The 17,102-nt window shown below is 35.0% G+C and overlaps 1 protein-coding gene across 2 annotated transcripts in view; it reads left to right on the forward strand.

Annotated features, from left to right (window-relative positions):
* plppr1 (phospholipid phosphatase related 1) overlaps positions 1–16,869 on the forward strand; it is a 66,535-nt gene extending 49,666 nt beyond the window's left edge. For both annotated transcript variants that reach the window (XM_081353506.1, XM_081353505.1), the window contains 6 exons: positions 130–318; positions 6,159–6,291; positions 11,051–11,301; positions 12,621–12,797; positions 13,769–13,900; positions 16,139–16,869. In XM_081353506.1, coding sequence (XP_081209632.1) covers positions 130–318; positions 6,159–6,291; positions 11,051–11,301; positions 12,621–12,797; positions 13,769–13,900; positions 16,139–16,171 — 915 coding nt within the window. In that variant the 3' untranslated portion in view covers positions 16,172–16,869. The remainder of the gene's footprint in view (positions 1–129; positions 319–6,158; positions 6,292–11,050; positions 11,302–12,620; positions 12,798–13,768; positions 13,901–16,138) is intronic.
* The last annotated feature ends 233 nt before the right edge of the window (positions 16,870–17,102 follow it).

Here is a 17,102-nt window from a genome sequence, read left to right on the forward strand (position 1 = left end):
AGAAAAACAGATGGACACAGCTGCTTACAAGAGGTTTTCCAAGCGGAGATGAGACCAATTTTTGAGAAGTGTCGGTGAAATCTCGACAGATACTTATGTTAAGTTTGTTTCTTTTTGTTGTCTTTCCAGTTGGTCATCATGGCCGGGACGGTGCTGCTGGCGTACTACTTTGAATGCACAGACACGTTTGGGATCCATGTGCAGGGCTTCTTCTGTAATGATGCTGACCTGATGAAGCCGTACCCCGGGCCGGAGGAGACAAGCTTCATCCCTCCTCTCATCCTCTACTGCGTGGTGGCAGCGGCGCCCACTGCCATTGTGAGTAGACATGGCTCAAGATCATCCAAGACTAGTCCTCCAAACTAGTTAACTGACTAGCTAATTACTGAGGTCTACTTTTTTTAGTTTTTTTTTTCCATACATTTTGGTTCTTAGTTTAAGTAAGTCATTTTAAGGTTGAGGTAGAGGTAATGAGGTAAGGATCAAGTTAACTAATATTAACAAATTAAACCTTATTGTAAATTGTTACCTTTTAAATTATTATTTTTTTCTTCAATAAAGTGTATGTTTTCTTGTATGTGTTGGACATGAACACCAGAGGGCACTGCAATACCAACACACACAAATACTACATGCATGCTTTTTTGTGTTATAGTGTAAAACATAAATGGGAATTAAATGTAATCTCCAGAGTGGGGTTTCTGTGCAGTGGCCCAGATCCTTTTAATAGGCACATGGGCCATAAATCATCAACCACTAAAGAAAATTAGAGTGAAATATATTTAATTTTTGCTGAAAATGATGATCTCAGTTTCACAGCCTTTGTTTGGGCCAAATGTGCTATGAAGCTGTTAGGAGTTATACAGATTAGACACACCATGAGGATGTGTATAATAATTTAATTGTACATTTTATCAAGAATAACTACAGTCCACCGCTGAAATTTAAGTCATTATTCTTGACGTGCTGTATGCTGAAATGAACATATTTAGTGTTGATTCTTGTCATGATTCTGACTTTGGTTTGGTCAGTCAGTCTCCAAAAAATGAAGGAAATTAAGCTTTTATTTTTAAACTGTTATGATTTATTTTCCATTCTGAGGTTATTTTCACTGCAGAAGAAAATGTGAAGTGTGTTTCCAGAATCTGAAGCTCGGGTGTTTTGGGTGGGCGGTTACTGGCTCAAAAACCCACTGTCAAGTCTCTGTAATATTCATGTGAGGTTTATTGCTCGTTTTATTGTTGTCCAGGCAAAAATCTGATGGTCTAAGTAACACACCTCTCCTCAACAAGCCTCATGATCTCCTTAGTACATAAATTAAATCAGTACAACAAATACTACTACCATACTTTATAAACATTTTATTTTTATTATTATTTGTGTTGTTTTTTTGTAATTGTGGTAGGAGGAAAAAGTCAGCGTGAAATTGCAAGAAGTAAAGTTACTGAGTTTATTCTGAGTTTACAGCTCACAGTTCATACTTTTTTTCACAAATATGATATATAAAGTCAATAATATAGAGAAATAACCCTGCAATTGAATTGCGAGAAAAATCAGCACTGCGAGACATAAGCTGGGAATTGCGAGGGGGGGGAAAAGTCAGAATTGTGAGATAAAAAGTTGTTTTTTTAAATTAGCTTTTTTAATTTATTCTGTGGTGGAAACAATTTTCCGTAGATATGCATATTGTAAGTAAAAAAAAAAATATTTATTTTTGCATAATTTTATATAACAATTGATTTATTATATGGCATATGGCTCATGATAGCTTTGATGACATTCAGGTTGAACATGTATAAATCTATATCCAACCTGTAGGTTTCTTGTACTCTTTTCAAACAGTTTTGGACATTCCTAGTGTAGTTATTAATCTTTATAACCCTGCCTATATCTCAAGCAACGGACTGGAGTTTCATCTGTACTGTACTATTCTAAGAGATGAACACTGCAGTCCAATTCCATCATTCCCAGCACAGAAAACAGCTTTAAACAAGCCAGAGTTTTACTCTAGAGATAAAAAGAACTGCAGCAGCTGCATCTGGTCTTGATTTTTTTTTTTCCCCTCCTTGTGACACAAACTTTATTTCTCCTCTGTATGGCAGAAAATAGAAAACCTCTTGCATTTGGTAACTTGAGAATTGGTCAGTGGCTGAGTAATATCTGACTTCAAAGTGGCCTGTGAAATGCTGTATCTTTTAGGTGAAAATTCCCCAAAAGGCTCCACTTTTGTCATTATCATTCTTTTCAGCTCAAACACACTTCCTTTTTATGCAAATTTATTCCATGAACAGGTTTTTCTTAGTAAATTCCGTCTTTTAACTTTGCTATTATGTTTTATGTTTTGCCGTTTGTATAGAGACGTACACATGTGCAGTGTGACTGATGCTGTGGGAAACATGTATCCAATTTAGCAAATCTACTTTATTAAACTGTCAAATTGAGATGTTTTTAAGTTTCGAAAAGAGTCTACACTATTTATATTGATTTTCTCATGATATATGTTAATGGATATGAAACTTGTATAATTCCTTTGAAACCTTGGGTGAAGAAAATGTACATGCAATTTTATCATTGACGTTCCCAGCATAGATAAATAAATAAAACACATTTTTGTGTGAGGAACAGAAAATTTATTTAAAGTCAGCATGAAACAGAAGTTGCGATTAGTTTCAATTGATTAGTTCAAAATGGCATATTTAAAAGTTTGTTTTTTTCTTCCTGTGATTTGTTTATTTATTCATGCCTTAAGTTAAAATAGCTTTAATGTAACTACACCATTACCTCATTTAGTAAACGTGGAACCATGAATATTCAAATTAGCCTCGCCTCCACTCACTCACACCAGCTTAGAGATCCACTCAGTCAACTCTACTGAGCTAAACCAAAATCCCTTTCTATATCTATAGTCTTTGGGTAAATGCTGCATATGGCAAGTGGAAATATTGGTTTAATTTAGCCATGCATGTTTGAACCAGAAACTGATTCAGAAGAAGAGGAAGAGTTAATTATACAGGCTTGTATGCAAGTATGTATGTAGGGGTTGTGCCGATGGAGATAGTATCGTTTATCGACGATAGTCATTCTTGATGATTTCACCAGGAGTCCGCTGAAGTGTTTGTTTGGGTTCTTGGGGTAGTCCATGTTGAATCCAAAGAAGTTAACTTGAAGATGAAGTTGCCGGAAGAAGACAGGAGAATGTTGTCTCAAAGAGATTGAGCGAAGATCTGAACTAATCAGACACTCTTAAAGGTCCTATCAGTTCACACCCATTTGGTGAGGTGACCAACCAAAGATGACTGGGAGAAAGTTTTTGTCCCATCTGATCCCCGTTTGCATGTTCATTCTGGCATGGAGAATTTGTGCAGTCTTTACACAAAAGTATGGTAAAAATATCATGATGCAATTTATCATAACATATTGTACACCATTGATTATAAAATCAAAAGAGCATTCTTTTGATACCAAGAAAGAGGGGATTTGAAGACGTTAAAGCAGTGATACATCATCTTTGGATATCAACATTTGAAGTTACTCTAAACATAACTAAAGAATCATAACTAGGCTAATAAAACATAGGGACATGCATAAAATACAGGAGAAATGCTATAAACATTTGGGAAAGTTTGTGGGTAAGAATGGAGTAAATTTCCTTGTGTATTGGAGTTTATCTCTATAGTCTTTGACCAAATGGCTCATGCCGTCTGGTCTGCTGTGCTGTCTTTAAGGGTTGCAGGCACAGTCTCTTGCTGAGATCATTCAGGAGAGCAGAGGTGATAACGGCCTTTGAAGAGAACTGGTTTGAGGGGGAAGGTTTTATGATGTCTGGAGCATTTGGATTAAGTCCATTCGTTACAGGCATTTGGTTCTGAATGATGCACTTTGTTGTAGCCAACACAATCTGCTATTTTGATTATGCATAATTAAGGATGAGATTTTAGAGATTTGAGGAAAGTGCGGAGAGAAAAAAAGAGCTGTGTAAAGATTCTTTGAAATGCTACTATTGTGTGCCACAAATAAAAGAACAGCTTACGGGTTTGGAACAACATGAGGGTGAATAAATTATGACAATATTAATTTTTTGGTGAAATATTGCTTAAATGTGTTTATAATATTTGATGTTTATGCCTTGAATATTGCTACTTTTCATCAAATGAAATCTGTGCCAGTTGATAAAGTATGAATTTCGTTTGCACATCGTCATTATTATTACCATTAGTGCGAAACACCATGTTTAGTCACAGTTGGCTTAATACAAATAATACAAGGGCGAAGTGAACTGATCATTAGAGGTTCACTCAATTTCACGGCACAAAGGACTTCTAAAACCTGATTTTGCTCGTAAAAGGAGATAGAAACTCTTAGTACAAACTCTTTCAACAAAGAATTTCTAAACATGTCATTCTAACATTCACAATGTCCCAGAACATTACCTTGAAACTTCCAAGAAATCATCACAGTTATGATATCACGATGTGACTGCCCACATTTATACATTGTATACATGCCCGTGTGACAGTTCAGCGACCCGTCCTGATATACAAAGTTTTGAACTGCTCCTGTTTTCACATGTGAAAACAGGACCTCACAGACGACTGCCTCTCATATAAACACCAACATAAAGTCCAGGCCTGGTCATCTCTCGTCACGTACTGTCATCACTCCTCCTTTTATCCTTCCGGATCTCCTTCCATGAGACTTAAGGCCATGTGGCACGCAGGAGACACTCATTAGCACTCACGCTCTGTTCCCAAGGCTCTCGGCCCCGCCCTGCTTGCCACATACATGTTGTGGCATTACTGTCAGGTCCATATCTTTACTGTGAAAGTCTGTTCGCAAAGCTTGCGCCAAAATTGCGACTGATTTACCATATATAATCCACAGTGAAATGTACCAAACAAACAAATAATTCTAGTACTGAGACGTTTGCATAAATAAGCACTCCCCAAGCATTAGGATCCTTGGGAAGGTAATGACATTTTTGTCTTGCGATCCTGTATCTCCTCTTCTCTCATCTCACTAACGTGTCAGTGGGTGGGGCCAAAGATGTGATGTAGGAGTAGGCGTTGATCTGATTCCCCAGAGGTGGTTTTTCGTTGCACTATTACGTCATAATGTGACAAAATCCGAAACTAGTCGACTTCGAAGCTTGGTTTCAATAAAAGCTGTTTTTGGACTGAGGAACTGAGTTGCCATGACCCCTTTAAAAGTACATTAGCAGAAACTAAATGATGACTACACTTAGTTAGACTTAGATTGAAATTTTGAATGATGTCAGTAGCTGCTTTTTCACTGTCAGGCCAAACCATTCTTGTTTGCTTAACCTAGCCGATGCGGATATGGTTTGATTTTCCACTGTGGAGCTGATAACAGAGATCTCTGGAATGTAATACAAATGTGCCAGTCGTTCCCTTTGTAACGAAAAAGTTTACAGATGGTATGAGATTTTAATAGTGACTGCGTTATGGAGGATGATCAGATATTTCTGTTTTAAACTTGTTTACTTTGCTGAAATAGCGAGCTTGGCCAGCTACAGAGAAACTGGCAGCCAGGCAACAGACAAGTGACTAATCCCGAGTGGTGATGTGACATCACTACACACGTTCAACCTGCGTGTTCATTTTTGGGGTGGTTTTCATTTAGTGCATGTACTTATCTTATCCACTGACAAACCTATTTTGACACTTAAGCCAATGCAGATTATTTCTTAATGGCTGATTAATCAACTTGGCTTAATACTAATTATATATTAAATAGAATAAAAATCTAAGCAAACATGACTAGTAATTCTTTAGTGAGCTCTCAGAAGTAAAAGTACAACACAGATCCCATGCGACACGCATTCGAACAGCACAGTTCAGCATGGTGAGCCAACCGTGATGAGAATTCTGGACCGGGAATGGTTTGTAATCGTGCCGAGCTTAATCAAGCTCAAGTGGATAAATCTGGAACCGTTCCTTACCGTTCTGGGAACTGTTCAGCCCGACATTGGGAAAGTGACCATTTACACCAAAGTGTGCAAGACAACTTGAATAACATAATGACTTAAGAATATAGTTCCTCCAATTCAAGTAATGAGCAAAATCCCCCCAAAATATAATAGACATGAATCTCACATTATGCATTAACTGCTTAAATCTATTTTTTTTTTCTGTCTGTAGATATTTGTTGGGGAGATCTCCATGTATATCATGAAGTCCACTAGAGAAGCCCTAATAGCCCAGGAGAAAACCATTGTGACTGGAGAGTGCTGCTACCTAAACCCTCTCATCCGCAGAATCATTCGGTTCATTGGTGAGTCTTCTGTTTTCATTAGTATTAAATCTGTATCTCATTAATGTTAAACATTTCAGCTCAGTATTGTTTGGGTCCAGTATGGATTTTCCAGTTGTCACAACTGATGGCACCATGGTGAGATAATGCATAGTTGGGATTTTTGCTAATGCAATGACAGTGATTTCTTATAAATAAAGGCAAAACAAAATGCAACGTTTATTATAATGGGTTTAAGGGATGATTGCTGTAAATTTCTTGACATTTTTGTTTATCATTAACACAAGTTAATGATAAACAAAAACATTAGTCTGCAGTTTTCTTATTGAATGTTAAAAATTATTCAAATATGTTGAAGTAATTTTATTCTTAACATTTGAAAAAAATATGTTATTGGTGTTGGCATTGATAGTACTTAGTAAAAATATGATGTTAAACACATATCATTTAAAATAGACTTTGGGAACACTGTGTAAACATATTTATGATTACAAATTTGAAAGGGTGATGAAATCCTAAACTTAATTTTTCCGTAATTTTAACAGTTATGTGTGTTGAACATCATACCTTCCTTTAGTTTTAATAGTATGAGAAAACTAGTACATTTTAAGCTTTTTTGCGTTATTTTCATCTTCCGGGTTCAAATTTGTCTTCGTGTCAACATCACAGGATCGATGACTCAACTAGTGTTGTCAAAAATGTCAATAATTCGATATGTATTGTTACTGAAATATCTATAATTGTTACAATACTCCTTTTCTGCAGTATTGATACACAGAGACCAGCTGCTCTGTCTTGCTCTCTCTCTCTGACGGCGAATTGACATACCTTGCATTACCACAGGTTTCGTGCTCACACCAAAAGCATGCGCACCACTGAAGCCGCTTCTCAAATTGAGTGGCTTACTGCGCTTAAATGGTCAAATACACACAAAATTGTGTGTTTGACCGTCTTGGCGAGTATTCAGTTAAACGCAGTCAGTTTTGGAACTTAAATAGTTGAGAAAAATAACGCTTGTTGTGTAACGGTATATTGGATCCATGCATAATCTCTTAAAGTGACAGCAGTCTAATAAATCTGCTGCAAAAGAGAAAATCACATTTGTAGCTTTAACTGGAAACATTAATATGTATTTAATTTTACAATGAAGAATACCCAGTGTTATTTTACATTTTATTACTTTAATAGTATTTCTGAATACTGAATACTACAGTTAGACCCACCTGAAAAACTGTTTTACACTTTCTATTTATTCTATTGTATTTATTTGTGCTATCATTTGCAATTTGTTAATTTGTTCTTATTGTATTACTAACTTTTTACTTGTCTTTTTTTCTGTAAATTTAGCTCAGAATTTCAAATAAAACCTCCCTGTGCTATGTGTAAGCTCTATAATTATGAGATAAAAATAAAAATATCTGTATGGCAGTATATTATGGTATTGAATATCAATGTTTTTCAAGGTATCTGATCGAAGTTGGAAATTCCAATATTTTGACACTGCTAGACTCAACATTGTGTCTCATAATTAATAATGAGACTGCTTGTGCTTATCTTATGAGAAGATGCCTTGCTTAATTATTCATGACAACATGTGTTGACTTCCTTTGACAGACGCTTGAGATTGCATACAGAACAGTGAGATCGCATACAGTAAGCAAGAGATGCATTAATGAGGCAAAAATTAGTTTTTGCTTTGTAAGTTTCTGCATCACACAAATTCTCTTCAGTAGATCCTGAGTCTTTGACACAAACACGATTCATCCACACTTTGAGAGTAACCGGTCTTTACAGCTTATAAAAATGCCACAAAATAAGCCGAAAAAGTTATACATTTTCAATGCATTGCAGAGTACGTATGCGAATGGTTGTGCGCTTATTTGTGCATTACATTATAGCTGTCACAGGATATGTATTTGACATTTTGGCCAATGCAGATTATTTCTTATTGGCTGATTAGTCAACTTGGCTTATGATACAAAAAAAAAAACCCTAAGCAAACACCACTAGTAATACTTTAGTGAGCTCTCAGAAGTAAAAGTGCAAGACACATCCAATAAATCTTTGACTTTGTTAGGTGGTATGATTTACCTGGAGATTTTAAAGTAAAACCGCAGAGCTGTGGCTGTTTTATTGATTGGGAACAACACCACCTCCAAAACACATCAATTTTAAATGTTTTCTATACAGACATAATGAGAGACACAATCAACAAAACTTTCTATGAAAACTTCCACTCACAGTTTTTCTTTTATGCAGTCATATTTATTTTAGTACACATTTCCATGTTCCCAACCAAGTGCTTGATGTAAAATGAAAGTAAAAGCATGGGGAGCACTTGATTTAATGGATGTGATGCATAATGTAGTGGAGATTCTGGTAATGGTGTCCTCTGAGGCTTGGGATTGCAGTGATATGGACCATCGTATTGCAGCCTTTTTACAATATTGAGCAATTGTGGCTGGACAGAATCCCAGCACTCTTTTCTTTTTTTTCACTCCAGCGGTGGTCTTGTTTTCAGTAGCTCAACTTTTTGGTCATATAGGATCCCTTCATACTTTAAGAGGCACCATGTATTGTAATCTAGTTCACTCCAAGACACATCATTTTACAGTGAAACAAGTGCCACGGTAAAGTCCACTGTCGGTGAGTTTAACAAACCCAAGTGCAGTTAAAGAGAGAGTTCACCCCTCAAGCCATCCTAGGGTGTATATGACTTTCTTCTTTCAGACCAACACAACACAATCGGCAACACAAAAAAAAAATGTCCTGGCTCTTCCAAGCTTTATAATTGCAGTGACTGGCCGTTATCTTCATGTGCAAGGTGTCTTCTTCTTTGACGGAGTGACTTCGGTTACGGCCACTGAGTGGCAAAAAGCCATTTGTTTTCAGCGTGAATGCTGCGAAAAACCCACAAAACATCTAAAACGGGAAAGAGCTTTGCGATAGACTGTACAACTAGATTTGACAAGAAATCTGAGGTATATTTTTACAGACTGCGGAAGCAAATGGATCGCTGCAATTCACAGAAACAACTGGACTCCAGGCAGCGAAAGGTGGATTTGCAGTTATCATGTTGTCAATTTGCTGAATTTAAGGGTAAAATCATACCTTATATGTTGTATTGTTATAGATTGTATTGACAACTCATCAATTAAATATTTATCGTCGTATATTCTGCATAATTGGATGTTTTTAAATAAACACTGACAACAAACTACAAGTTGTAGTGCTGGACGATATGATGATATACTTAGATATAAGTGATCACCCGGATTTAGACCTACTGTACTTATATTGTATTTGTATAAAGCGTTCACAGGCAAATTTGCTTTGTATTTCCCCGGCGTCGAAATCAGGCACATTTAAATGTCAGGAAAAACAATTCCTGGCTGCATGCCAATATTCATGGATCACTGGATCTTTGGTAAGCTGTAAGGAACACTATATCGAGTCCAACCTTTAGTTTAAACTGGTCATCGTTCGTTTTACTGACGTTTTCACAGTTTCCCCTATTAAATCCAGTCACACAGCAGCTCTTTTGCCACTCAGTCCAGCTGAGGGGTGTGTTCTGGCGGGAAAGTGACGTCAACGCATACCCTCTATAGTGCACGATACTGAACTGAGTTCTCTTCCAAGTCTTTTTGTACTTAAACGGACAAATACACACAAAAAGATGTCAAAATATCCCTGTAAACACAGTCGGTTATGTCTTAAGCATAAACATAAACAGTTGACAGAGAAAATACATGTAAAAGTATATTGGATCCATGCAGCTCTTAAAGTGACAGCAGCCTAATATTACTGCTGCCGTCTCTGTTAATCAATCAACAAAAGACAAAGAGAAAATTCACTCACTCTTCTTGACTGAATAACATGTTATTACAGTTTCTGTACCTGAATAATACCTGGAGAACTTTTAGTTTATACAATAATAGTTAATTTCAATAGTATCTTTGTTCAGTTGTATTTATTGGAGTGATTGCTAATTTGTTTATTTGTTCTTTTTTTGATGTTTACTTGTATTTAATAATGCTTGAAATTTAGTTAGGCTGGTTGTTTTTGCTTTGGTATTTTAAAACCATAGGCAAAAGTTCCTTGTATAAGTGTTCTTTAGCCGTGGAATTTTGTACATGGTATTCAGCTACAATGAAAAGACTTTGAACTAATGTGAATGATATGATATCTAAGTTTTTTTTTTTTTTTTTTTTTTTTTTTACTCATTGGAATAAAAATTAGGAATCCATAAGAATTGGAATTGATAAGCAGAATCACAATTGGAATTGTTAAAATTCAAACGATACCCAACCCTAGACAAGATCACATGAGGGAAACAGGGAATCACATGAATCCCAGTAAAAGACATGACATGATAAACACAAATTGAAAACATGAAACAAGAACCAAAATCTAGCCCGACATGACAACATGTTGGTTAACATTTTTTTCCTTGCAAGGTCACAAAATCATCTGGAAAAAAGTCAGACTGATAGAGTTCACATAACTAGAGGACATCATAATTACATGCATAAGATGTTAAGCTTAGTAGAGTAGTTTTGTTTGTGCCAAATGGTGTATGCAAATGTAGCTTTTGCTCTAGTGGGCATTTGTAATTACATCTGGATGAAGATAAACATAACAATGTTCCATCAAGACTGCATTGGTATTCATGGGCGTCCTCCAAACCCTTGTCTGATTTGCTTATATTTTCAGAGCTTTGATTGGGAGTAACAAGCTGAATATATTTTTGCCTTTTTTTTTCTTCTTTTTTTTACCGCAGGTGTCTTCGCGTTTGGCCTGTTCGCCACCGATATCTTTGTCAACGCCGGCCAGATCGTGACTGGCAATCTGGCACCATATTTCCTGAGCGTCTGCAAGCCAAATTACACTGGGTTGGATTGTCGCTTCAGCCACCAGTTCATCGCCAATGGAAACATCTGCACTGGGAACCAGGTGGTCGTGGAAAGAGCCAGGAGGTCTTTCCCATCCAAAGATGCTTCGCTCAGTGTCTACTCTGCCGTCTATGTTACTGTAAGACACTAGTGTGCATCCTAAATAGACTGTGGTTGCGTAGTTTCATTTGACTTTTATGTGTTGACTTGATTTCAACTGGCCCATATTTCATGAGTTGTTAACTTTGAAATTGAAATTTGCTTTACACAACCATGTCCAGTGAAATAAAGTGGCAAGCGATAAGTCTTGAAATGCCTGCCACTGGAAACTTGAAACATACTAAATTGTTTGAATACGTTTTATACAGGGAAAACAAGGTGAGCTACAGGTGAGATCTAAAGAATTTATTAGGTCCCACTATATTATATACTACTATGTACATTATGACATTTAAATTAACCATTTTATACAATGCACTTATTGTGTACATACATGAATTTACATTGTACTTATATTTAATATTATTTGAATGTAATTACAGCTGTAATTGATTTCTGTGATTACATCTAACAGCACAACATAAACACAATAAGTACATTAAACTTAATAATTATTTTATTAAAAAAGTCTATAGTAGTTAAAGTTGCCTAATATAAAGTGTGACTGTTTATTCTTGTGCAAAGTTGATATCTATATAGAAATATATATATACATACATACATTATTAATATACACAACTAATATGTAATGTAAATAAACTATTAATACTCACAATATTCTATAAATGTTATCAAAATAAATTAAACAATGGCATGTATCCTTCAAATATTTCTCAATTATGTAAGGTCATAAAAATAAAGAACAATGGAACAAATCAGAAGTAAAACAATAATAGAAGATACAAATGTAGTATTTTGCTTGATGTTTTTCACGTGTCTAACATAATTATTTAAGTAAACATTTTAGTAAATAAAATGAAAATGCAATACAAATACAAAAACAACAAAGTACAAACGTAAAATACCTAAAATACTTAAGTAAATGATTGATTTTATTGAATAAAAAAAAAAAAAACATTTACATATGTATTTACTAAGATCACTGACATTACCATACAAAGGCAATTAGTGTAACTACACATTTTGTCAATTTATTTTATTTCTCACTCTCTCACTGATTCCTGCCTTTAATGCGTTTCATTTGTTTGATTAGTGATGTTGAATTGCCAAGGCTTGTGTTTTTTTCTTTATCTCTATTTCATGGGTATGAGAGGTTATTTACTCGGATTCTGTTCCTTATAATTGGCCATAATTTCCCTGAGGTGGAGCAAGCGCTGTGTGTTTATTTAAGCTGAATCTCCTCACAGTCACCTGCTGCTGCACGACAAATCCAGTGAATTAATCGTCTCCTTAACGAGTGTGTGTGTGTGTGTTTGTGTGTGTGTTTGCCTGTTTCAGATGTACATCACAAGCACCATCAAGACGAAAAGCAGTCGTTTGGCCAAGCCTGTGCTTTGTCTGGGAATCATGTGCGCTGCTTTCCTCAGCGGCCTGAACCGGGTATCAGAATATCGCAATCACTGCTCTGACGTTATTGCTGGCTTCATATTAGGAAGCTCCGTAGCTCTTTTTCTGGTGGGTTTCATAGTTTGCTGTCATTGTTTAACTCAAATAATTAAAAAAATCTATATTTTCTCATTTTTAAATAAGTATTTTATTGTCTCTGATTGTTTTTTTTAATGCTCCCCTGTATTGATATACAAAATACAATATTGTGCTCTGTAGCGGTTTACTTGTATATGAAAGATATCTTTAGTAAATAACATGATGCATCATAAAATAAAAAAAATATTACTTTTGTTGTCATGATGCTTATTTTCATGATAAAATATTTTGATATGCAAGTATTTGGATGAACACTTTTTTTAACATTTCCTTTAAACTTTTTGTTCATCAAAGAATCCTGAATACATACTGTATATACTGTATAAGAAGCAGCACAACTGTTTTCAACTAATAATAATAATCAGAAATGTTTTTTTTTTAAGCAGCAAATCATCATATTAGAATGATTTCTTAAGGATCATGTGACACTGAAGACCGTAATAGCTGTCACATGATTCTCGGCTGCTGAGAATTCAGTTTTGCATAACAGGAATAAAATGCATTTCAAAATATATTAAAGTAGAAACCAATTATTTTAAATTGTATTTCACAATATTACAGATTTTACTGTATTTTTGAAACGCAGCTTGTTTCATAGACATTAAAATATCTTACAACTCCACGTTTTTTGAACGTTATTGTACATTTAGTATTATTAATAATAATCGTTAAGCTCCACCACATTACCGACCAATGCTAACTTAGTTTTCTGTTCGCCATATTTTTTGACTGAAGTATTACTGAAAATCTTCCCTTCCACTGTAACTTTCAAAATCCTTAGGTTTCACTTTATTATTTATTTCCACAAATACATTTTTTTTTGGATCAATTTTATTTTTATTTTATTTTTATTTTTTTTATATTGAGAAATTTTTTCAAGACTTTGCTTTAGTCGGTATGATAACCATCCCAATCTTCAAAAAGTTCATTTCTCATTGTAGGGAATCTGTGTAGTGAACAACTTCAAAGGGACCCTCTCCACTCCTACCAAACAGAAGCAGGAGGATTACCGCGGTCTTCCCTTGATGACATTCCCTCGTGTGGAAAGCCCTCTGGAGACTCTCAGCGCACAGGTCTCAGCTCAGCACAATCAGCTCTTGCTATTTTACACACACTCTAAAAATAATGTGTTGGCTCAACAAAAAAAATTTTACGCAACAGTTTGCATCAATGTTTTTGAGTTATGACAACTTTGAGTGAATTTATGTTCAACCAACAAGTTACATTGAGTTAGAGGAACTTAATAATTTGTAGCATAAACACAGATTTTTAAGTTGATTACTCAAAAAAATTAAGTCGTTTCAACTACTAGATTTGTAGCCCTGGAACCATTTGACTGTATCCATTTCAGTTCAAATCAACAGCTATCACAGCACATGCTAACATAACTTATTTAACATGTATATTTAATGAACAAGTTAGATATTACTTGTCACTGGCATTAGCGCAGTCTTTGCTTATAGAGTCAATGTAGTGTATACCTTCATGTATCTACTCTTCAGCTACAATGGTAACCACAAAAACTTCTACATTACAGAATTAAACTCAAACAGATCTTTCCCTTCACTAAAAACAAATAAATTAACACTTCATTCCAACATTTATTATCCTTATCCAGTCCTATGCAAAGCATACTGGGAACTAGAAATCCACTGCCTAATGTCCAAAGTTATCAATACAATTTCATTACGTTACTACAACCTAATAACAAAAAAGGCGTAAAAATAAATAAATTTGAGTTTAAATTACAGACTATATTAAGTTGATGTAATGATCAGCATTATTATGTCAACAGACCTCGATAAAATAATGTTTGCAACTTAAAAGGATTCATTAAAACAATAAATTAGTAAATTACAATAAATAACTTGCAACCATTCGTTTATTTAAGTTTTGGTAACCGGTCCCCTGAATTACTTTTTAGAGTGCATTTTTAGAGTGCATTTTATAATAACTTGCATTAATAAGTAATTTCTTTAAGGATGTCGGCATCGTTAGAATGAGATCATGCTGATATTCAGTACAACAGCATGAACGTAATGTAACCGTTATGTAAACAATCATTTAATATAGAGTCACTTACATTGCAGGCACAATGTGGTTTAGTTATTTTCACTTCGCTAACATGTCGCGTATATCAATATTTGCTGAGAAAAGCCAGCAAATTAAGCTAAATTATTATTATTAATGACTACATCATTGTGGCATACTAGTAACTTTCCATATCCATTATCACTGACTTTCAGTCCACAGCAATACGTTTTGCTATCAAGATGCTTTGGTTGAGTTAGTTGTTCACACATGACAAGTTCTGTTTTGTCTGCAATTGCTTTATTTCTATATTATTTATTCTATATTATATTTTTTGTTGTTGTAATTGCTGGTATATATAAATATGCAGACTGACATTTTTTTAGCCATTGTGTCATGCCAAGCTGTTTTTTCAGTGTCTTACGCCATGAGCCATGTGTGAAACTTTTCAAAACTCTATAGAACCCAATAACCTGCATGTTTTTTATCAAATTTATTACACAGTTTTCTAATACACATTTTTCTTTTAAACATTTTTAGTTAGTTAGTTAGTTTTATTTTAGTTTAAGTTAACTATAATATCCTTGGTTCCGAGACTAAATGATGTATAAATTGAGAGGGATCTGATAACGTCAGGATATTACACAATAATTAGTGATAAATTAATTTAGTAAATTTGTAATCATGAAATATGTATTTCCTGTATTTACCTTCAGCAGTATTCCCAACATAAGTTTCAATCTGGCTGGAATATGCCGACTGAAATTTTAGGCCCCACCGCAAGTTGTTCCATTATTTAGCTCCTATATAAAAACCCTAAATTGCTTTGATTTTGCAGTTTGTCCATTTAAGATGCATTTTGTCACATTATACAGCAGGGAGTTCCAATGCTGCTTCATTCCGACACTGTTTTCAGCAGGGAATGTCTTGTCAGACGATTCTATTGACAGCCAGCCAGTGAAAAACCTGGAGCGCCTGAGCAACAGATGTGGGTTAGAGTAATCCTCCTTTGCTTTGGACACCCGCTTAACACCCTAGAGCACGTTAGAGCTGGCTATGCAAGTCACTGTGTTTGGGAAACAAGGAAAATCATGTGTTCAGTCACGATCTGGACAAGTACAATAATTGAAGGAAATGGCATTGAGAAATTACACGTGTCTCTCTGGTGTTTCAGTTAAATGCGCCTGATGGGTAATAAGCATTTAAGTGACAAGCCAAATGTGTATTACCGTCTGCAACGGCACAGCACGACTCTGAATCCAATTTTGTTTGTCTTTCAGAACCATTCGGCGTCCATGACTGAAGTCACATGACTAAGGGGGCAGCACAGAGTCACTTTCGCTTCACCTCAACACTTCTAGGCACAAAAAGTTTTTTGTACTGTGGCATACTGTAAAAAAAAAAAAAAGGAAAGAAAGAAAGAAAAAAGACAGTATTATGTTGTAACTAGTTGTACCTAGAAGCAGCTGTTTTGTACATTTTGTATAAGAGAGTGCTGTAGCTTTCCCTCATAATGTCAACACTGCTCAATTCATGTCCAGATTTCTGCCTTCTTTGTCATGTTTTACATCACAAAGTAAATATATACAGTCTATATATATAATGTAATTCAAATATCGATGTTGTTATGTGGTATTTGTACAAAGAATGATTTTATTTAGATTTTTTTCCTGTACATTTTTGGACAAAGATCATTTTGTATTCTTTTTGTTATCTGTATAAAGCATTTTGATCGACTTTGCCTGCTGATTTTCCAGGAATGTTTTTGGTATACCTATTTTTTGGTGTGAGTTTGAAAGAAAACCTGTTGAATTGTTACACGTCGTTGTATCGGATTCTCTTCGGGCATCTTTGAATGGCCATGTACTCAGCATGTAATACACAACACTGTTTGAATAACCTGTTATTCTCGACTTGTGTTTTGTTTTTTCTTTAAAGTTGGCATTTCATTTGAAATGCTAAATATATTTTCCTGAGTAGTCTGTCAAATAAATAGTCTGTAGCTGAGTCCAATAACTTGAGTTGGCTTCATTTTCAAGAATGTTAATATAGTTTGTGAAAATTATGTGATGACAAGAATGCTTTTAATCTTATTACTACCACTTTAGTTAAAAACACTTTTTTTTCAGCCAAGTGGTGTTTAAAGGTGTCCTATTACACATTTTTTTTGTACAAATTATTATTTTTTAATACTTCTGCTGCTGTTTGAGCATGATGTCTGCAAAGTTACAAAGCACAACATTC

The sequence above is a fragment of the Scardinius erythrophthalmus genome, assembly GCF_964197995.2.
Source record: "Scardinius erythrophthalmus genome assembly, chromosome: 23".
Lineage (NCBI taxonomy): Eukaryota > Metazoa > Chordata > Actinopteri > Cypriniformes > Leuciscidae > Scardinius > Scardinius erythrophthalmus.